At 44.3% G+C, this 23,883-nt stretch overlaps 1 protein-coding gene across 2 annotated transcripts in view; it reads right to left on the reverse strand.

Moving 5' to 3' along the window:
- LOC133114306 (disintegrin and metalloproteinase domain-containing protein 11-like) overlaps nt 1-14,391 on the reverse strand; it is a 50,544-nt gene extending 36,153 nt beyond the window's left edge. For both annotated transcript variants that reach the window (XM_061223576.1, XM_061223575.1), the window contains exons 1-4: nt 14,165-14,391; nt 13,528-13,718; nt 4,110-4,186; nt 497-563 (exon numbers count right to left, since the gene is read on the reverse strand). In XM_061223576.1, the coding sequence (XP_061079560.1) occupies nt 497-563; nt 4,110-4,186; nt 13,528-13,718; nt 14,165-14,222 (393 nt within the window). In that variant the 5' untranslated portion in view covers nt 14,223-14,391. The remainder of the gene's footprint in view (nt 1-496; nt 564-4,109; nt 4,187-13,527; nt 13,719-14,164) is intronic.
- Nucleotides 14,392-23,883: the final 9,492 nt, after the last annotated feature.

Here is a 23,883-nt window from a genome sequence, read left to right on the forward strand (position 1 = left end):
TGATTCGGCTAAGAGAAAGACCATCCCCCCAGGAGCAATGGTTAAGGGCCTTGATCAAGGGCCCAGCAGCTGTGAAAATCTTATCATGGTTACACCGGGGATCGAACCACCAACCTTTCCGGTTCTAGTCATGTACCTTAGCCACTAGTCTGCAGGCAGTTTTAAACCAACAATATACATATCTGTTCAAATGTAAGAAAAAATGTTACAGCCGAGAGATCTGTGTTTTTAAGCAAAGGATTACATACTCAAGTCTGTGTGTTTGCCTTATCATCTGCAGAAATTAAGTTCTCTACAGTTTATACACAGCATATCAGCATCTACATAACTGCCAAAACAGTGATAAAACTTGTGGGCACACATACACAAACACACATACACACATACACACAAACACACAAATACAAACTTGTGGGGACGCACACACACACACACACACACACACACACACCAATGAGCTCTGAAGACAAAGAACACACAGATCCCATTGCATTACCACAGTCTGTGAAGGTCTCCCATCGCTGCTGAAGTGCCGCTCCACATAGCCGGAGGACAGCAGGTTACTGCACACACAAGAGAAACACTGCTGTTAGGTGAAGGTGGGTGCAAACCAGCTTTTGAGGGGGTTCTTTACGATCCACTTCCTTACATTTGTACCAGATACCATCATAATTGTTCTCTTAACCATGATATTATGTTAAGATTGTATGACCGCTTCTATGTTTGGGGTCAAAGTGACCCCAACAGCTTAAATAGAAACAAATTATTGTGTGTTGCCTTCTTATTGTCTCCCAATCGACTGGCCTTTTATCCCTAAATATGAAAAATCTAGGACTGGAGCCTATCCCAGCATGCATTGGGCAAGAAGCAAGAATACACCCTGGACAGGCTGCCAATCCCTTGCAGGGCACACATACACCATTCACACCTATGGGCTACACAGAGTCTCCCATTAGTCTAGCCTCCATATCTGTGAACTGTCAGAGGAAATCGGGGTAAAAACCCACATGGACAAAGTAAGAACATACTAACTCCACTCAATAAACAAGGAATTACTTTCTATGTTTAAACTGGATGTATTTTTTTGTAGCACTTTTTTGGATTAAAGGCACAATAGCTAAGATTTTTGTAAATCCCTTCCTATCATTGAAAAAGGCCCACTGACATGTTCACACCCTCTGCATGTGTTTATAGTCCTTACATTTGGGTTTCAAAGTGTACATTTGTCGGCCCATCAATCTGTATCAAAACATAAGTTAATTGGCTGAAAATGGGTTCTAACTGCCAAAGCCAATGGCGTGGGGGCTTATTCAGATTTTTCGTGTAGCTGCCCAAATTGCACAGCAGACAAGAGATCACTGAAACTCTGTATACTATTGCTTATTATCCAAGCAAAGACTACATATCTAGTTATAAAACAATACCAGTTTTTATCGGTAGCAACAAGCAAATTAGCTATAGCTTGATGAATTTAGGAATATTCACTTACGATAAAATATAGGCAATACGAACATAGTAGCGATTGCACAGGCGTTGTGCTTCAGGTGGATATTTGTAAATTTGGGAAGCTGACTTGTAATAGCTACTTTTCTTGCTGTTACTGATAGCGAACTGGTATTGTTTTCTAACTAGATAAGCAATAATATACAGAGTTTCAGTGATCACTTGTCTGGAGTGCAATTTGGGCAGCTACACGTTCCTTTTATCTCTTTACGTGTTCAATCATCTGTGTTTAGCTAAACCTTTATTTACTGTAAGTTACAGTTGCACCGTTCGTGGTAGACTATCACATCTTAGTTATATAGCCAGCTAGTTACATAGCCAAATAACTAGTTTGCTCACAATATAGTTGGTTAGCTAAAGTGAAAACTTAAAAAAGACAAAACTATAAATAGTGTTGTGTAGCACACCAAAGTCAATAAGTCACCTGTTCGGCAAACATTTTCTTACTAGAACACTACGACGGCAGGCTCTGTTGCGTTTGTCACTGTCAGCTTTCCAAAACACACGAGAACACTGAACTGTATAATAACGCTTTATATTACGTGTTATATTCATAGACTGTGGGAAGCATAAACAAGTGTTGTGGTTTGAGGTTGTTTGTTGTTGCAATTCCTCTCTTGACCATTAGAGTCCGAAAATTACCTATTGTACCTTTAATGTCTCTATTCTCCAGCACCCCTCAGCACCAGTGCCTTTTCCAAATGGGGGGGTGTTGTACCCCACCCAATCCCCATTCCTGTCTCCAAGACGAGCTACACGCCCGCTATCAGCGTCACCGTCACGGTGCTCCTCCCGCCCCCCTCCCCCTGTGCGTCTCCGGGCCTGGGATTCTGCAATCGCCATGGCGAGGGAGGAGCTCTGTGTTTAACTGTCATATATAATGCAGCATTCGTACCACTTTCCTGCCTCTCTGGGGAAGGGTGCGGGGGGCGGGGGCTGCTACCTTAAGTACAGCTGTACTGATTCTGCCAGGAGGAGGGGGTCGGGGGCGGGGGGGGGAGGGGGCGGTATTAGGCAGGGCTGTGGGAGCGAGCGAGAGAGCGATAGAGCGATAGAGCAAGGTTTCCGGTTTGTGAGAGCGGTTATGCCTCACTGTCCTCAGTGGTGGTAAGGCGTGTTCGAAGGTTCACTGAAGCAAAAAATAGAACAGTCTGTGTGTGTGTGTATGTGTCTTTACAGATTCGGGTGCAGTGAAAATCGGCTGTCTATTTGCGTACAATGATTCATTCATTAAAAACTGGTCCACAACCGGGGCCTCGTTTATATAATGGTCTTACAATCATTGGCTGGAGGTAAGAGCAGCCGTCTGGCAGTCAGTTGGAGGGTCGCCGGTTTGATCCTGCCCTAGGTGTGTTGAAGTGTCCCTTGAGCAAGGCCCTTAACCCTGCATTGCTCCAGGGGAGGATTGTCTCCTGCTTAGTCTAATCAACTGTACATGGCTCTGGATAAGAGCACCTGCCAAATGCCAATAATGTAATGTAATAAATGCATCAAATTTACGATCAAATTGTGAAAACAGTAGTTATTAAGGGCTCCAGACTGCAACTATGTACATGGTCGCATTTCACATCTATTTTCCTTTTTCTTAAATTTTTTTGAAGGTCGTACAGGTGCAACAAAAAAAGTTACAGGACTTGGGGGGGATTCCCCCGCACGGCTCCTCAGCTCATTACAGTTCAGGGAGAATGCAAATGTCTCAACTTCAGTTCCACGTGTGGTGTACCCAGTACCATCAGTTATGCAGCAGATACTGCGCAAGTTTTTAAACTGAGCAACGCTACTCGTTTGATGGCCTAATACCATATATCATGAATTATAGTGCAATGTATCTGTCTGAATGACATGAAGTTAGCCTATTTTAAAACCATATTATGGGTTTTATTAGAAAATCAACGAAACAGAAAAAAAAAGAAACAAGTATGAATAAAGATAAATAGGCCAAAAATAAATAAAGACCACTATGAGAAAATAACATAGCATTTCTTTGGGAAAAAAAGGGGCCAGTTTAGTTCTGTGTTGAATGATGTGTTTATTTTTATTTGTAATGATGCAATATTATATTATGTGTATGAGTGTGATTTGTTTTGAATGGTCTGACCCAAAAAGAGCAGTCTGAAAATGTGCTTGAAAATCTAAAGCAGAAGAGTGGGTTAAAATGCCTGATGTGAACGATATCAAATTACAGGCAGTGTTTGGTTGCAGTTATTGCTACTAAAGGTGGTACAACCAGTCATACTCAGGGGACAATTCCTTTTCTTAGGGTGATATTGGTGTTTGATAATTTAACTTCATTAAATTAATTGATTGTATTTTTTTCCAAGTTATTTCACAAAATGTGTTTTGTGTTTAAATCGAGCTGCAGTCATGGAGGGCTATGGTGTCAATTTGTTTTAAATGTTTCAACACAGAATTGCTCAGCTTAAGTCACTGACTGGCTAAAGAGTCTGCACCTTGTTTCTAAATGGGATTCATATTGAGAAGAGGGGAGAGGGGAAAAAAACTAAAAATAAATAAATAAATAAAAAATAAACATTAAACTCCTGCAGACATTACTGCCCTCCAGGACTACAGTCAGAAATCCCAGGTACAGAGCAAGATGAACTCACTGATTTAACTCCAGGTCCAGGATGAACGTCTTCCCAAAGGCTTCTAGCTGGAAGCTGCTCTGGGCCAGATGTACAGGCTGGGAGAGGGAGCAGAGCACAAACACAACAGCAGGTCATTCCCTCACCTCACATTTATTTGGTTGTTACATTTACAGACTTGGGTCAAATCCGTAAATATTTTGGATTCAAATACCTTTCCTGCGCTCGATTGGTCTTGCCTGGTGCAATTGAGCCAACCAAGAGGACCAGAAGGTGGGGTTTACCCTTTTTTAGAGTATTTCATAGGTTCCAATACATCAGACAAGCTCAATAAAGTGTAGTAAAGTATTTGAGTCCAACCCCAAATAATGATGTCACCCAGCCAGCTGTAACTCCTCCCCTTTGTTAGATTGTAGAAAATAGCTCCAGAAGATTCAGAGGCCGCACACTCACATTAAACCAAAACCAAAACCTTCAGCTACTGCTTACATACAGTGGGGTTCAAGTCTGAGACTACTAGTGAAAATGCTTATATTTTGCATTATTTTCTAATTTAGTACAAACCTTTTCATGACTAATTATATTATCAGCATAACAATTTGAGTGAAAAGTTCAAGCTTTGAAAAAAAGATATTAATTTCTGAATTTATTAGTATTGGGAATCTGCACCTTTCGCTTTAATGGCAACATGCACTAAAGCTGCCACGGACTCCACAAATTTGTGCAAAACAAGATGTTCCAAAGAGCAGGGTTGAGGTCAGGAGATTGTACAGCATTCCTTGCACTTTGGTCTCCGAGTAGTTCTTGCAAAGCTTTGAAGTAACTTTCATTTGTTTTAATTTTTTCAAAACTTTCTGTTTATTTCCAGGATCACATTTTCAATGTGGTCTCAGACTTTTGGAACCCACTGTAGTGTGTCATTGACTAAATGGTAAGACAAAGCAAAGCTACATCCCAGCCATCACTTCAAATGTGTCCATTTTGACACATGAAATACAGGCCAAATGAGACAGTACTCAATGAAAATCCACGTTACAATAAATAGAGCAAAATCTGTTTGCTCAAAAGAACGGTTTCATCCCTGGTTCCTACTCTCTCGCTCTCTCTCTCTCTCTCTCTCTCGCTTTGATTTCCGTCCAATATTGATTTACTTATCGGCTACCATTAAAGGAAAGGAAGAACTTGGCAGTAACAGTTCCTTTTGTGGATTCCCCTAAGCAGGACAAAGCAGACATACTCCAGGTTTCTGACAAAAGGCGGGTTAATATATAAACTTTTTAGAAAATCTGTACAAACACCCAGCACATTTCCTGCAAGATGACAGGCAGGAGATTTCTTTTGCACCCAAAAATCAAAGGTCCCTTCCCCCAAAAAATGGCAGCAATCACAGAACACCGCCAAACGTGTAGCCTAGGCAACCAGTCTGTGATCGCAGTCCCCCACTGTCTGCGGTCACAGAGTCACCCTGTCCCTCCGGCCCTGACTGTCAGCATATGCCTCCAGACAGTCTGTTCATGGCCCTGATGGCTCTGCCAACGAGGCTAACCAAACAGAGGCCCACCCACAAGTCTTAGGCACCCTAGATTCCTTTAATATGTCTTAATTAATTTGGTTTTAGATATTTTCATATACACTCAGTGATCACTTTATTCGTTAGACCTGTACACCAGCTTGTCAATGCAAATATTTAATCAGCCGATCATATGGCAGTGTATGTGTACAGGGTGAAATGAGCACAATACAGTATCATTCAGACACATGTTACACATACACTCAGTGATCACACTCACTTATCAGGTAGACCTGTTGCTTGTTAATGCAAATATTTAATCAGCCAATCATGTATGTCCCAGCAAGTAAGTGCAAAAAAGCATGCAGATGTGGTCAAGAGGTCAGTGGTCAGACCAAATGTCAGAATAGGGAAGAAATGTGAGAAATGGAATGATTGTTGGTGCTAGACAGGGAGGTTTGAGTATCTCAGAAACTGCAGATCCCCTAGCATTTTCACACACAGCAGTCTCTAGAGTTTGCAGAGAATTGTGCGAAGAACTAAAAACATCCAGTGAGCAGCAGTTCTGGAGGCAAAAACACATTGTTAATGAGAAAGGTCAGAGAAGGAGGGCCAGATTCGTCTTAGCTGACAGGAGGGTGATAGTAAGGCAAATAAGCACACATTACAGTGGTATGCAGAAGAGCATCTCTGAACACACAACGTGTCAAACCTCTAAATGGATAGACTACAGCAGCAGAAGAGTCTAAAAGTCTAATAGTCTAATAAATAAAGTAAAAAAGTAATATAGTAAATAAAGTGCCCAGAGTGTACATTCATTTTCCAAAAAATTAAGTTACAGTGAAATTTTTACATTTCATTAAATTAAGTAATATATCAAGTAATACACCACTTTTCAGATAAAAATGTGATCGCTGCTGTCTGGAATTACCTGTGGTGAAGAACTGTGGAACGTTCTCCAATATATTTGGTATAACCCACCTGGTGATTTTTTAAAACTGGAGGACAGCCTACCTAAGAGAATTGAGGCAGTTTTAAAATATTGATTTGATTGAGATTTTAACTGTTTACTGCTCTTCATAATATTTGTTTCGATATTTGAAACAGTTGATTTCATTATTTTTAGAAGCACCTTTGCTTTACGGATTTTCTAAACTAAACTGCCTCAGAGTTTCTGCACAATATTGTGTCTCTGCCACCAGCCCACCACTGCTGATGGCAAACCCGGGCCGTGCCAGCACAGACTGCAGCCTCCAGCCCCACCCACAGAGTGAGGCATCATTGGCCATAGCGTCGGCAAATAAAAGCAAGGGATCTCAGTTGGTCAAGAGTCCATGTCTCTCAACAGCGCCCCCTCTGGCCACAGCTAAGTGCCCTGACAGAGGACGTGTCAGCACGAGTAGCCTGACAGACCGGCAAACTGGGGCATTCCAAATTGGGAGAAAATATGGATAACGTCTTTTAAAAAAAACTAGAACTATTGGAAGGTATTCTCAGCACCTCGTTTGATCATTCGCAGAGGGCACAAAAGAGCTGCGTTCAACGTGTTACACGTGCACCTGCTATAACAATGCCTTTATGATAACCTCAAGTCGCTGCTTGCATGAGCATGGACTAGACTCAGCCTATATAATTAGATCCATTCAGGCTCGACTGATTCGCGCGGAATAGACGACGCTGTACTCCGGTCCTCCTGGGATGGCGCAGGGACGGACTCAAACGGGATCGAAGGGCGGAGGGAAACGGCCTGTGGCGGCCTTTCCGTCTCAGTGCTGTCTCTCTGTCCAGCGGAGGAGGAGCCCCGGTGCTTTCTGGGGAAGGGCAGCTTCATCACAGCTGACATAATTGAATCTGGGAAAGCGAAACCGAGGCAGGCTTCGATTTAACAGTCGATTTACTCACGATGACATACAATCAATACCCTCGGTGGCTTTAGCAAGTGGATGACTTCCATTAGAAAACAACTAAGATGAATAACACCAGGTTGAGCACGGGAATGGGAATGCGTACATGATGCTGATTTATTACTTCAAATAGTGTGTCCGTCCTTATCTCAGCCAGTGATTAAGCTGCTAGACCAGGGACCTTGGTCATGACAATCATGGTCTTAGAGGGTAGAGGACTGCTGGTTTCCAACCTTCCCTTTACCTGGGACTCAGCAGCACTAATTGTTCAGGTAATTACCTGGGAGAAAAGACAGCCAGGGCATGGATACTGTAATTCTGGCAGTTGATGCCTCAATCTGGGTCGATTAACCAATTAGGTTAACCAATAGGGGTTCTTTTCACTACCTTCCCTTGACAACACAGGGAAAAATTTACCCTAGTTTTGGTAGATTCTCTGTGAGACTTATTCAATTGTTTCCTTTCACCTTCAACAAAACAATAGCCTTTGTTTAGATCGCCATGCACATTCTTGCATCGATTATTCCTGTACGGATATTACATTGCTTTCTTCTGTCACACTGGAGCTAGCTTTCCCCAGCAGAACGACTAATCCCCCCCACCTTGCAGATTAAATTCCTTTTCCAATACCTGATACTTCATTACCTTTGTGGCCTGTTAGTATGTTTCAGTATATTAGTATATTAACCTAATAAACAGGGCACTTTCCATTTTACTTCCAAAATACAAAATACAAATACTTCATGAGAAGGCAGCAAATATGTACATTTTAAAAGGTCCCATATTGTGGAATATGACATTTCCCTGGCAATCTAGAGGACTTGAAGGTGCTATAAATACACTGAGAAAGTATCAAAATGCACCGTCCCAAAATAAATCCACACAATCCATATGAGGAAAATGTGCATTTAAACAAGCCGTTTGGACTTCTGTGAAGTTATGACATCGTAACAATACTCTCATTTGCTTCAGCGCGGCCCATCTTATTGCCGGAGAAAATCCAAACGCTCGGCACAAACGGCGTTCTGTTCGTTGGAGCTAACCAGCCAATCAGAATGGAGGTTCACTGATAGCAATGAGCCTTAAAGACAAAGTCATTAAAACAGCCTGTTCTTGGTAAAGCTCATGAGAGGTGCTGGAGAATGGACATGTAAAACTGGATCGTTTTTGGTACTTAAACCACACAAACATCTTCTTACGGATATCAGGACCTAAAACAACTCTGGAAAGGTGTACAATATGGGACCTTTAATATGAAAGAAATATGGATTGCCACTTTAACTAAACAACAAAACACAGTTTTGGCTCATTGTCATTTGCTTTGTCTTTGAACTCTTCATTTTCTACAAATGGTTCAGCTTCAATGACCAGTTGCCCACACATTCAGAAGTTATGACCCCAATGATTTCACCTGTCGGTGTAAAATTGTAACACATAAACCTCCTCCAAAAAGAAGAATTTGCCAGAATAGAAAATAGAAGCATTAGCCGACCTGACTGCAAAAGTCCTAGGGTGAGAATATGGGATTCTTCCATCTCGGTATGCATAGCTATTTCTGACATAATGCCATAAGAGGGGAAATTATCCTTCAACAGACATTAAAAGTATCTAATTAAGAACCATTTACAGCACGTTCGATTCAGAAGTTGCAATTACGGTTGGAATGAAAAGCGGCGTGCCTGGAGTGGGTGCTCCTGTTCCAGAGTCCCTGCTGGAGAGCACAGTTCTTACTCTGAGGTCATAGCGAAGTAAATCATTATGAATTTATACATCGCAGTCAGCACCGGTCTCTGGTTGATTGTACTCAAGAAACAGGGCTGTCGCTTGAATTATGTAGTTAAGTTAATTATCACGTGCTACTTGGTGTGGTATATACAGTGGGGTCTGAGACCACATCGAAAATCTTGGGAGTTATTTTTCATGTAATCATGGAAATAAACAGAAATTTGTAGGATTTTGGATTTTGAAAAATGTCAAACAAATTAAAGTTACTTCAAAGCTATGCAAGAACTACTTGAAGACCAAAAGCAAGGAGTGCTGCACAATCCACAATCACCTGAACTCAGCCCCATTCAACATTTATGGGAGCACTTAACAAAGGCCTGACAAAAGCCAATTATTCAGTAACATCACAAGATGCTCTTTGGAACATTATCAAATAATGCTGGGATAACATGGATCATCAGGTTTTGCACAAATTTGTGGAGTCCGTGGTAGCTGGAGTGCATGTTGCCATTAAAGCTGGGGGACATACCAAATACCAAGAAATTATGAAATTCATGTACAATTTTCACAGATTCAACTTTTCACTCAAATTGTATGCTTATAATATAATTTGTAATTTGTTTTAAAAAAATTATTACATTTTCACTAGTAAATACAACACATGATACATGGGTCACATTACCAGTATATTACTGGAGCTTAAAATGAACACTCATGCTCAACCAACATGGTGACCGCTGGACTGCTCACAGTAAAATGTTCAGTGTTCAGTCCGTTCAGGCCAGAGTGGAATGTAAGAGTCGATTTAACACTAGACATTTTACAGTGTACCCTTAACCTTTCCATGCCTAGTTTGGAACTTAGTTACAATAACTTGGTTGATATTGTCTGACTAATTCACTTGGACATGGGGCAAGTAACTCTGATAACGCAGCCTGGTGATAACAAACACACATTGTTGATAACATCTTCAGCAAAGCACACCCAAGTACAAAACTGACACGTGGACATGCGGGCAGTCGACAGACACGCATGCTAAACAGGCCGAACTAGGCTACTCCATGTCATGAATTTATTAGTCGACAGATGAGACTGTTTCGCACATTCACTGCAACTTACTGCAAGGTCTGTGTTAACCACACGTCAGGCCACACACCACAACAAATTGTTTTGGAAATGCTGCGCAGAATGCAAAATGTGCTACTGCAAATTACAGCGCAAACTACTGTACAGCTGTAAAATAATGCCATAATATTATAGTAACGCATTACAGAAATAGTATGTTACCCCGACCATGGGTATCATTTCACTGCTTGGATCTATTCGGTTTCAGAGTTTCCCTTGTAATGCCCAAAGTGTTCAAAAATGTTGTTCTCAACGGGAATCTCAATGGGAAATATTGACAATAAACAAGACCAACAAAAAACAGCAGTTTTCTGTTCCAGCAGTCTGGAAAGCGGCAATAATTTCTGAATTTAGAAGCGCGCTGGTCTGCCCTACAGAGCGCGGGAACGAAATCACTCTGGCCTGTAGTATCTCAGGCAGCACAGAGAGGCTCACAGGCAGGTACTTTGAGCCTCAAATGGATAGTTAACTTTGGTCACTTTTGCTCTGTTTGTTTGTTTGTTCAAAAATAAAAAATAAAAAAAAATAAAAAAATGGCTCTTGTCCTTATCTTTGTTGTACAGGGAGCAGTTGAAATTGTACTTCCCTCTAGGGTCTTTCAGCGAACTTATCCCTGGTTATGGGTATGCACTTTGTTGTACGTCGCTCTGGATAAGAGCGTCTGCCAAATGCCAATAATGTAATGTAATGTAATGTAATTTACTTCAACCTGGGACTTCTCAATAGTTACAACTGAAAATAAATTATGTGTAACGGCACCTCAGTCACAACATCAGCCTGACACACGGACGGTTGTGGTCTCTATCTCATTTCAGGGCTGTAGTTCAAAGCCTCGGCCCTAGGCCCCTTTATTTTGATCTTGGACGCAGTAGCCTGGCCGCCATCACTGCCAGGAGAGCCGACGAGTTCTGAGACCGAGGTCAATTTCAAGACCTGAGCTTGCACTTTTTAATTTGCGGCGAGACATGTAATCTATAGCCGGCCCAGGGTGCATCTTTCGCCCCGACTCTAATCAGGGCGCCGATGTACAAGCCGGGGCTGGAAACCGTATCCGCGAAATCACACGGTTTTGACGAGAGGATAGCTTCATCCTGTTTCCAGCACTTTGTACACATTACCTGCCCGTAACGCAACACCTGAATTATTCAAACGGCCTCCAGCAGGAGATATAGTTTTGTAAAAAAAAAAAAAAACTGGATTAGGGAACTGTTGGGTCATACAGAGGTCTCATACATACTGTTTATGAGGGACTCCTCAGAGTATAGACGCAAGGCCTCCGACCCCATTTAGCAAGAAACTATTCAAGAGCCCCCCCCAACCCCCGGTTTCTCCAGTCCCGTCCGCAGGCTTAAATGATTGATAGGAAAATTCTTCAACTGGCCACTGAATAATGAAGGAGGTAGGAGTCCAATCACGTGGCTGGAAAGCTGGATGTGATTTTTGAATATTTCATTAGATTCTGATGATGAGGTGGAGCGGCCTCTAGACCACTGCTACTTCTGTTCCACTCCCTTCCTCAGCACAAGGTATGGGCGAGCCAAAACCATGACCTGACCCAGGTCTGCAATTTCGGGAATTTTAATATGATTCGTGAAGGTTGATGGACCGATAAAGAATGGCAACAACAAACACCCACGCCGGGAGAAGGGCTCTCTCTGCAGAAGAGTTTGTTTAAGTGCTCCACTCTGCATTAATAAAGGCCAGCCAAACGAGCACAACTCACTCAGCACAACTCCACAACTTACTATGTCAGGTCTTAAAGGGCAGCTAGCTCGGACTGTTCTCTGGAAATACACCAGTCTCGTACCTTAAAATGATCACTTCAGTGTGATATCTACCTGACGCACAATTCCAGCAAAAACTCAGTCATTTTAAATGGCTTCAGAAAAAGAGAGTTTTTGTCAAAAACGTTCACGAAAGAGCCAAGATTAAATAGACTGCTTCATTAAAAACAAATATAAGTAATTTGTATTATCATATAATAACTTGGTATTGTTGAGGGTATTGAGTAAGTAAGGATTCAGGAAGAGTCATGCACTGTCTGATCCCAAACAATGTGAATATCATAACTCACTCAATTGCATAAGTAATGTTTCGAGCCTAATGGCTCTTCATTAGACTGATGAACTAGGATCAAAACATTACTTCTTTGGTGTCATTAAATTCACGTTGTTTGGGAGCATATACAGTGAGTGACTCTTGGATGTGGTGTGTCATTTCTTTGTTTCAGAGAGTACTGAGTGAGCCACACACAGGTTTGTAAAATGTCTGCCAGTGAAGACCAGCGTGTTGCAGACTAGCGCAGTGTATCGCATGTCACATGGAGCCCTTCGCACTTGCTGGCAAGCCTTCCTCATAAGCTCTCAGCTAATTACTGCATTACGCAGAGCCCACACAAACGGTTGTATTTCAGAACCAAAACCCTTCATAGAACAGCACTATACGATGGGAACAGTCGACAAGATGTGGAGTAAAAACCGGTCAAATCAAACACAACTCTGGTAGCTGAGGGTGTTTTCCTCCTGTCACCCGGTGAAGTGGTGATGCTGACCAATCAAAAATACATTCACACAAAACCGAAATTGAAGTAGGTCTTTAAAAGGATTAGCCTGCACAAACAACAAACAAACAAACAAACTGTGGAGCCCTGATAATATAATATCTCATAAGACTATTGTCAAAAGTTGCCATCCACTAGTTCCACATTGATTGAGTCTTGATATGAAATGTTATGTTCTTTTTGTAATGTGTGCACATCTCAACATTTCTTTATGGGATCAGAAGTGGAGGTGCAAGCATAAACAGAGAGGAAGCAAGTGTAAAACAGAAGGGCTGACACCGTTATATCCGGACACACAAAAATAGGAAACAGGGCTGAGAATGGGGCCTTCAGGTTCTACCCATAATGCTCTGGGAAGGGAACTTGTTATGGTAACTTGTGAGGACAGCACGAAGTGAGGTATGTGTTATTCATCACAGGGAGGAGTGTACCAGCTGCAGTCTGTCCCAGGCAGACAACGGTCTCACCAACAGTTTTCTTTTGTTTTGTTTTTTCTAACCGTTACATTTAAATAATCACGACTTTCCACAAAATGTAAATCATTCCTGACCAAATCGGGTTTTAATTTGTTTCCGAACTGTGCGGTTTTGCAGTCACGTAGCACAGCAGACTCACCGGAGCGCCCTCGGTGTCGTTCTTTACTCTCGTATCCAGGTGCCCGTGAATAATCTCCCCCTCTGAGTCCATCTGCTGCAAAAGCCGCTTGGGTTTGGTGACTTCTTCAGCGGCCGTGCCGTGTTCCCCTCGGTCCTCCAAAGCTTCCCAATTCCATATATTCGCATCGCGCCTCCCAGAGCGCTTCCAGCCTGCAACGCAGGAAAACAGGACAACTTATCAGATTGTATGAACGCGAATGTCGCAGTTACTGCAGTTAAACAACCCACGCACAATAAAACCGACATTGATTTTGGCAATATATTTATTTCTTTATTTTATTTTTTTTCAAGCGACCTCTAAAAATCGCAAATTGCTGCATGCAAGCACCGGGTGTTCTGCTCGACAGGCGCGCTGCGGGGAAAGATTCTGTTGATGCAGCAAATCTACCGCATCGGTTCTGCTGACGGGCGAAGGGAGAGCTAAAACACGACCGGGCTGAATTGGCACAGAGGCAAAGACCCAGCTGTGAATCACCGACACAACACTATTGTAGTAGGAAAAGTGATTAGAGGTGCAAAACAAAAAATGCGAATTCAGAGGGGACAGAGTAGCAAACGAAGAAGCAATGCGGTTTCATCCGTTCTCCCGCCCTTACCTGTCACGGCAAACCTCGCGCTCACTGCAGCAAAAAGCAGGCACCGAACCGCCAGCATTGTGTTCACATAGTCCTCAGGGTGTGCATGAAGGAAGCGGAATAACGGTGCGAAATGATGAAAAGCACCGATGAACAGCAGTCTGCGTTCAAAGCCGCAATTAAACCGCTACTGGTCCTCAGTCATATCCCCGACTGCGCCTTCAGCCATGCAAATACTCGCTGATGAGCCTCGGTATAAATGAAAAAGGTGAATTCGTCAATAAATAAATAAAAAATAGTAAACATATGCAGAAAAGCGGAATTGGGGGGGGCAGGATTGTGTACACGTTTCCCTGCGATGCGTAGCTATACGTGCGTGTATGGTGTCCGTCTTCCCTGCCCCTTCAATGATGGAAACGGAGGATAGAAGAAGACGAGTATGCGGTGGGAAGAACACGTGGGACCGCATACGCCCTCCCTTTTCCATTTCTGATAACCGTCCACGGTCCTCCGCGCGGGAGGGTACGCGTGGAAATTTAGTGCACTTTCCCCGACCCACCCGAAGAAGAGAGAAGCCCTGTCCGTCTGACACCGGCTTAGGCCCGTGCAATCTTGGTCTTGGGGAAAAACTGACGTATCAGCGCGGTCTGCTCGGGGAGGAAGACTACAGGTTTAGACGCTCAGCGTCAATAAACCTACTGCTATCGCAGACATTACAGACCACAAAACTCCGACGCAATTGTGGACATTATATATTAACGATGGTCTCTTCTACATAGAGTATAAGTAGGCTACAGTAAGCTTTTAAATAACACAACAGACTCTACAGCTTGACCTACAATAATATTGGTGCAGTAGCCTATAAATTATCTAAGCGTGAGATTTCCATGCTTAGATACGATTTCCACTTTTTTACAGAAGGATGCAACGATCCATCATCTACTTTTATTTATAGTTTATTTACAGGAACAAAAGATTTTTAGGTTTAGGTAATGTTAAAGTTAAACTAAGTAAAGCTATGCTTAAGAAATGTTGGAAATGTGTCACTGTATTTGTATGCTATGTATATTGGAAGTATTGAACAATATAATAAATAGCTATGGTGGCGCCTTAAACAGTTGTGCTGTTTTTGCTCATACCCTTTAAAAAGCACAAGGCACAAGTCTACACTCAGTCCGCACTTTATTAGGTATTTACTGGACTTATTTTTTAGATTTATTAAGATTTGGATTTTCACACACAACAGTCTCTAGTTTCCAGAGAATGGTGCAAAAAACATCCAGTGAGCAGCACTTCTGTGGGCAGAAATGCCATATCAATGAGAGAGTTCAGTGGAGAAGGACCAGACTGGTCAAAGCTCACAGGAAGGTGACAGCAATGCAAACAACCACACATTACAACAGTGGTATGCAGAAGAGAATCTCTGAATACACAACGTGTCAAACCTTGAAGCGGATAGGCTACCGCAGCAGAAGACTTAATAAATCTAAAAAAATAAGTATAAATACCTAATAAAGTGCTCACTGAGTGTATATAGTTGACATTGTGCGAGCATTTGGAGTTGAAGCATTGAATCTGCAATGTTTTGAGATACTGCAGCACTTTCTGATTTTCTAGTCCCCTTGCATGGTATTATTTTGTATCGCTCCAATATTAGTTTTAACTTGTTGAAGAATGTAACTGAGGCCTGTGAGAAGGTGGGATTTAGTCACCGCTGCACCCACAGTTTGTCCATGTCTGTGCGAGCTCAGTTTGTGGACTATGGAAGAAGAAAAAAAAAACAGTGATTTCATGTTTTGGAAGAGAGCATGTATGGATGAGCATGTAGCTCCTCTATCTATTGAAGTGAGAGTTGAGATTTTAACAATGAGCTTCGCTGGTCATTCCAAATTGGCTGCAGAAATTAAAGTAGTTTTTAGTATTTTGTTTTTTTAATAGGACCAAGAGTACGTCCCTGTGAAAATGTCTACTGCAGACATAGCTGTTCAGGTACTGTAGCTTACCCGCTACGCACGTGTGCACATGACCGGCCTTCTCTGCAGACCTATGAGGTCAGTTGGCAGGGATGCATTGATCCACAGAGGCTGCTATTAAAAGCCGAGCTCTGTGCTCAGCTAGCTGCCAGAGTTCATTCTCCGAACACGCAAGCACCTTTGCCATAGGACCGGCGGGTCTTCATTCCACAAAACCTATACCTTGTCCACGTTGTCTCCCGTGACACTGAATGAGGAGAACTTAGGTACAATAGGTAAAATCTTTGTGTTAAAACATTGTTACATTGTTACAATGATCCATTCCTATCATTGGAAAAGGCTCGCTGGCATGTTGACTCACCCTCCGCTTATAGTCCTTAAATTCGGGTTTGAAAATATACAGTTGACGGCCCGACACTCTGTACCAAAACAATGTATAACTGAACAATAATTCAAGCTCATTGGTTGAAAATTGGTTCTAATGGCCACAGCCAATGGCGTTTCAAAGTCAGCGCGTTCACAGAGAAGGAGGAGGGATAAACAGAGTTGTGGTTTGAAGGTGTTTGTTGCTGCTATTCCTCTCTTGACCGTTAGAAGTCCGAAATTACCTATTGTACCTTTAAGCACAGCGGTGACACACGGGAGTTTGGGAGCAAACCGGACCCGCCCCCGCCCCCCCCCATCCCCTCAGCCCTGCTGGGGGTCGCACACAGGAGCAGGACAGGCTGTGTGGGAGAAGGTGAATTGGGGACGTACCACGGTAAGGAACCGTCTCCCCGAAGACCAGGTCAGGCAAAGCAGCTCCGTTAATTAGGACAAAGAGCCGCCAACATTCTGCGCAGAAGATTAATTGAGCGGATCCACTGATTTGATTAAGCCAAACTAGGAGACGTCAAGAATGCCTCGAGGGACAACAGTGCTATAAAATGAGGCAGAAAAACCGGCTTTCACTTCAACCCTACAAAATTACACTGAAAACCTGGTACTATGAACACTACAAAATGACACTGGAAATCTGATTCTACTTAAATACTACAAAATGATGCTGAAAATCTACTTTAAATTATACTGGGAATTCATCAGAATTTCCGAAAGGAATATCTGACTGCCACCTTCGAAAATGGAATCAAAGAATGCAAGTAGCAGAACCTCAGCAATGTAATCAATGGAAAATCAAAGGAAATTGATTCAATAAGAGGAACATTTCAAAATAAATGCTGATAAATAAATCAATGTAATAACTGTAATAACTGTCTCCCAAACTGTAGGGAGAATGTGGAAATTTTGCTTTTACAGTAAATCACCGGACCAGTCCAGCAACCAGATGCTGGGTTTCTCAGCTCTAATGGGTAACTCACAGCAGAAGCAAGACTGGTCGCTTTTATGGAAAGATGAGCCTACACAACATCCCATCCCAAGATGTCCCATCTCTACTGCCCTGCCTCACCCTGCCCTGCCCTGCCTCACCCTGCCTCACCCTGCCTCACCCTGCCCTGCCTCACCCTGCCTCACCCTGCCCTGCCTCACCCTGCCTCACCCTGCCCTGCCTCACCCTGCCCTGCCTCACCCTGCCTCACCCTGCCCTGCCTCACCCTGCCTTGCCTCACCTTGCCTCACCCTGCCCTGCCTCACCCTGCCTCACCCTGCCCTGTCCCATCCTGCCTCACCCTGCCTCACCCTGCCCTGCCCTGCCTCACCCTGCCTCACCCTGCCCTGTCTCACCCTGCCTCACCCTGCCCTGCCTCACCCTGCCTCACCCTGCCCTGTCCCACCCTGCCTCGCCCTGCCTCATCCTGCCCTGCCTCACCCTGCCTCACCCTGCCCTGCCCTGCCTCACCCTGCCCTGCCTCACCCTGCCTTGCCTCACCCTGCCTCACCCTGCCTCACCCTGCCCTGCCTCACCCTGCCTCACCCTGCCCTGCCTCACCCTGCCTTGCCTCACCTTGCCTCACCCTGCCTCACCCTGCCCTGCCTCACCCTGCCCTGGCTCACCCTGCCTCACCCTGCCCTGTCCCACCCTGCCTCACCCTGCCTCACCCTGCCCTGCCTCACCCTGCCTCACCCTGCCCTGTCACCCTGCCTCACCCTGCCCTGGCTCACCCTGCCCTGCCTCACCCTGCCTCACCCTGCCCTGCCTCACCCTGCCTCACCCTGCCCTGCCTCACCCTGCCTCACCCTGCCCTGTCCCACCCTGCCTCACCCTGCCCTGGCTCACCCTGCCTCACCCTGCCCTGTCCCACCCTGCCTCACCCTGCCTCACCCTGCCCTGTCCCACCCTGCCTCACCCTGCCTCACCCTGCCCTGTCACCCTGCCTCACCCTGGCTCACCCTGCCCTGCCTCACCCTGCCTCACCCTGCCCTGTCCCACCCTGCCTCACCCTGCCCTGTCCCACCCTGCCCTGTCCCACCCTGCCTCACCCTGCCCTGGCTCACCCTGCCTCACCCTGCCCTGTCCCACCCTGCCTCACCCTGCCTCACCCTGCCCTGTCCCACCCTGCCTCACCCTGCCTCACCCTGCCCTGTCACCCTGCCTCACCCTGGCTCACCCTGCCCTGCCTCACCCTGCCTCACCCTGCCCTGTCCCACCCTGCCCTGTCCCACCCTGCCTCACCCTGCCCTGTCCCACCCTGCCTCACCCTGCCTCACCCTGCCCTGCCTCACCCTGCCTCACCCTGCCCTGCCCTGTCCCACCCCGCCCCTCAGCTACCACAATCACTTTCCAAAATGACACCCACAGATTTGAAATCTGTATTTGCATGTTGCTAATTCATATGCAGTATGCGTTGCTTGTCTTGTCTTTTGGAGGGTAAATCCCTCCATGCCACGGGCAAAGAAACCTAAACCTTCACCTCCACCTGCTTGGATTTCCACTACTCTCTGGAATCTGATGGTGGCTTGTTTTGGTCAGGACTTTGCGGTCCTTCACATAAGAAAGCAGCACTTTATACTAATGGAGTTCAATCTGGCAAGCCTGGCTGAATACTTTATGAGGCTTTATAAAGCTCCAGCACTGAAACTATGGCACATAAGCGTCTTGTCTGGGCTAAAATTGGCAAAACTCTTATGTGCGCTGAGGCAGAAAAGGAGATCAGTTTCTGATCTAATAAACTGCTGAAGGCTTGTTTTTTTATCGTGGTTTTTGTTACGCAGCATAGACATGATCCTCCGCAGGCCTCCTGACCTCTCAGTCTGCAAGGTTTAGGAAACACACCTTCACTCTAACACATCAAGCTGCTCCATCCTATTACAACATTACATTATTACATTGGAGCATTACATATTACAGGGTTATATTATAGCAGTTACATTATTACAGAATTACATTATGTATTTTTATAGTGTTACAGGTTAAACAGAGGATTAATCTGTTAAACACTGACAGTTTTATGAAAATATATAGTTTTTACCAAGTTTTTAATTGACGCATGTTGCAAGACAAATTGTGGTTGGAAAGCAGTGATAGAGAGACAAACCAAAGTAAAACAAAGTAAACAAACCAACGTCAGCAACGTCTGCAGACCACCATCGGTCCACAGGCATGCTACACATCCACAAGACACAGGCTGTGTTCTAAACCGCATACTAGCATACTACTCATACTTATTTGCAGGCTGATTTCCATTGTACGAGTAGTATGCTTAGTATGCTTGGTACATGGCAGTAAGAGCAGTCGTCTGGCAGTCGGAGGGTTGCCGGTTCGATCCCCCGCCCGGGCTGTGTCGAAGTGTCCCTGAGCAAGACACCTAACCCCTAAATGCTCCTGACGAGCTGGTCGGTGCCTTGCATGGCAGCCAATCGCCGTCGATGTTTGAGTGTGTGTATGAATGGGTGAATGAGAAGCATCAATTGCATAGCGCTTTGGATAAAGGCGCTATATAAATGCCAACCATTTACCATTTATCATGCGGTTTCAAACGCAGCCACAGAGTATAAAGTAGAGAAACAGAAGGTGCTCTCCTCCGAAGCACATCATTACTGCCTTCCACATATTTTCTCCTTCGATCCCTGGGCGACGGTAGCACCAATCACACACTGTTCTGCATCATCTCTGGATGAAACTAGCACCAATCACACGCTGTTCTGCATCATCTCTGGATGGAACTAGCACCAATCACACGCTGTTCTGAATCATCTCTAGGTGAAACTAGCACCAATCACACACTGTTCTGCATCATCTCTGGATGAAACTAGCACCAATCACACACTGTTCTGCCTCATCTCTGGATGAAACTAGCACCAATCACACGCTTTTCTGCATCATCCCTGGATGAAACTAGCACCAATCACACGCTGTTCTGCATCATCTCTGGATGAAACTAGTACCAATCACACGCTGTTCTGCATCATCTCTGGATGAAACTAGCACCAATCACACGCTGTTCTGAATCATCGCTGGGTGAAACTAGCACCAATCACAGGCTGTTCTGCATCATCTCTGGATGAAACTAGCACCAATCACACGCTGTTCTGAATCATCGCTGGGTGAAACTAGCACCAATCACAGGCTGTGCTCTGTTCATGGGCAACACTAGCACCAATCACATGTCGTCCTGCAGAGCTGCCAGCCAGAGCCGGAATCAGCACAGCTCAATTAGGGCCCATTCACACCCTAGAACAGAGCCTTAACAGGACGAGCTACCCAGCAGTCCAGGCTAGGACATTACCATTCTCATACACCCATCTACAGGTATGCATTAACTATGGTCCTCATTAGCACCACTAATCATTCACTCTCTGCTTTAATAATATACATATAACGTGTATTATTTATATCACCATCTTCATAAAATCCAGAAATTGTCCCTAAACATATAGGAAGAAATTCTGCCTACGTTTAAGGATATCATCTTTCAATCAGAAAGACAAGAAGACATTTTGTTAGCCACTGACCTATTCATGGCCTGCTAGTATCCGACACTTACGTGACACAGTTAGATGAAGAGTGCAGCGGACCGCAGAGCCCTGCAGAAACACTGCTCACGGCCATCAGCTCTATATGGCGCTTTTGGAAGCTCTCATTCATTAAAGCTATTTTTTTACATGAATGGCATTTGGCAGACCCTCTTATCTGACATACAGCTGATTAGACTAAGCAGGAGACAATCCTCCCTGGAGCAATGCAGGGCTAAGGGCCTTGTGCAAGGACCCAACGGCTGTGTGGATCTTATTGTGGCTACACCATCGAACCACCGATCTTGCGGGTCTCAGTCCTGACCACTACAGGCCGCCCTATGTTCATAGATGGAAGCATGAGGCATGAGGCATGAGGTGCCACCATTGATTTAGAGATTTTTGGACAAAAAGATCCCACCACCCGAGGCAACTCCAGAAAATCCTACACTGAAATATTTTTTGAAGGCTCCCATCAGTCAAGGCCCTCATCTTAACTTCCTCTCAGCACCCCTGGATGGAAGACCCACTGAAGCATCTGCACAGTATCCACATCCCTCCAGCCATTCCTTCACACGTTAGGCAGAGAGGTCTCCCTTCAGCACAACGGTAGCGTTAAAGCCCCCTGCTGCTGTGTTATTCAAGGCACACGGCCGTTCTTAGTAGTTTTAACGTACAATAGGATTATCCCATGATTAAAAAGGAAAGTGTTCAAGGATAACATTTTAGCTGGATGTGGATAAGCTATGAAAGTATTAAGTAAAGACAGGAATGAAGAATTTAATGAGGAGTATCTTTGTTAAAGTAGAGTAGATGGGAGTTTGTAAGGGCACACGGGATCCCTCGGTTGCTGTCAGCGCCGTACCTGTGGAGAGCGAACCCTTGAGCGCGTGGAGGAGGTAATCGAGGTGAGATGGAAATTGGCTGGTCTTATTGACACCAGCGTTACCCTGCAGGGGGTGGAGGGATGGAGGTATGTTACAGGTCTGGGACAATGAGCAGCTGAAGACAACTGTGAAGACAGGACAGGGGCTCTGCTGGAGGGATAGAGAGAGAGAGAGAGAGAGAGAGAGAGAGAGAGAGAGAGAGAGAGAGAGAGAGAGAGAGAGAGTGAGTGAGAGAGAGGAAGAGAAAGAGAAAGAGAGGACAGAGAGAAAAGAGGGAGAGGGAGAGGAGAGATACAAGGGAAGAGAATAAAATGAATGGAAGGAGAGCTATTTATCTATCTATTTTACTTCGCGGCTCTTATCATTTTTAATATTATACTGCCAGTGTTATTGCCCTGTTGATATTTAAGCAATATGGCATGACTAGATATGTAACTTTTCTTTTGTATATTTTTATATAGTGGTAGAGAGAGGGAGTGAGCGAGAGAAAGAAAGGGGGGGTGCACTTGCAGAAGACCTCAGTCATCACTGTAGGGGGCCACAGTGTCGGTGGCTTGTGCCAGGAAGGTAGGACAGGGGGATGAGTGAGGAGAGACAGGAGAGGTGACCTCCCAAACTCAAACTGTGCTGTTTGAGCGGTATCTCTGCCACACAAGAGTGCACACCAAGGGTCTGTTTGTTTAAAACCAATTGCTCCTAATACGTTCATTAGCCCATTCAATTATTGCTACAACTGCGTACTGCACGTCTACCCGGTGAATATGTTTTACTGTGGTTCCATGTAGGAGAGACCCACAGTTGTTCAGAAAATGAAACCTGAAGAATGGACTGGAACAAATATCAGCAAGCTGCAGGCACACTGGTTCTCCACCAATGTATGAGAGGGAACAAAACAGGGCTGCAGCTGCAGAAGTTATTTCTAGCTGATGTAGTCTGTGCAGGGTTTGTAGGTCTGAAAAGGTTTTGCCTGAATGTGTAACATGTACGATTTATCCCTGCCCAGCCTCACAAAAAGAAACAGAAAGAGTTCAGCAGAGGTCGTGATAACGCAAATTGTTACGCAGAAGAGAAGAGCCAAAGCGCAGGGAAAAAATTCAAGTCTTTACAACCCGCCATGACCCAGACTTGAACCACAACAAAATAATTATTCCTATTTTTTTAGGCCAATCGTCTGACGTTTGTGTTGTTTATATATCATAATATTTACACAGCCGTCGGTAGCATTGCGAGATTCAAAGAGAAAGCGCTTCATTTTAATGAAACGAGATGTCACGCTCTAGATTGCGGAAACGTATTAGGGCCATGTAGAAAAAAAACATGTGTATCATATTTTAAATGGAACATCAAAAAAGCATCTGCGCCCTGAAAAATGCTAATATAGTACTGTAAGACTGTCCTCTGTATAAAGAGCATTCCGAATTTGTTTGTGATAACTCCTCCGCAACAAACCGTCAATGGTAAAGTATAATTATTTTCATGCCCGTTGTGGCTATATTACTTATACTCCCTCTAAGGTGCCTAACAGGTTAACTGGTTGTTAATATTTGTCACTAGAGATGTCCCAAGTAAAAATCTTTGCTTACAAAAACTGTTGTCGATTGCCATAGGAATCAGAGGAGTGCAGAGGATTAGCGCTCGAGCGGGGCAAAGCACGTGCGGGAGATGTATTCCGAAAATACCTACCTAGTCGGCCTACCCATTTTTTTTTTACAAGCGTGCTCAAAAATGTATTTCTGCCTACGCCACTGTACTCACTCACAATATGAGTAAATAAATCATAAATCCCTCCTCGGGTTTTTATTATTAGCCTGTGTGGAAAAAGAAAATGTTTCACCAGAATACCGAGATATAGTTGTGTTCAAATAAATAGCAGTGCGTCAAAAAAAGTGAAAATATTTTTTAATAGCTTTTAGTTCAATGTTTCAATTGTAGTGGAAACACATTCAATTCCAAATCAAAGCGTTAGCAAATTTGATCAAGTCTGTGTTAT

This window comes from Conger conger, chromosome 16 (assembly GCF_963514075.1).
Source record: "Conger conger chromosome 16, fConCon1.1, whole genome shotgun sequence".
Taxonomy (NCBI): domain Eukaryota; kingdom Metazoa; phylum Chordata; class Actinopteri; order Anguilliformes; family Congridae; genus Conger; species Conger conger.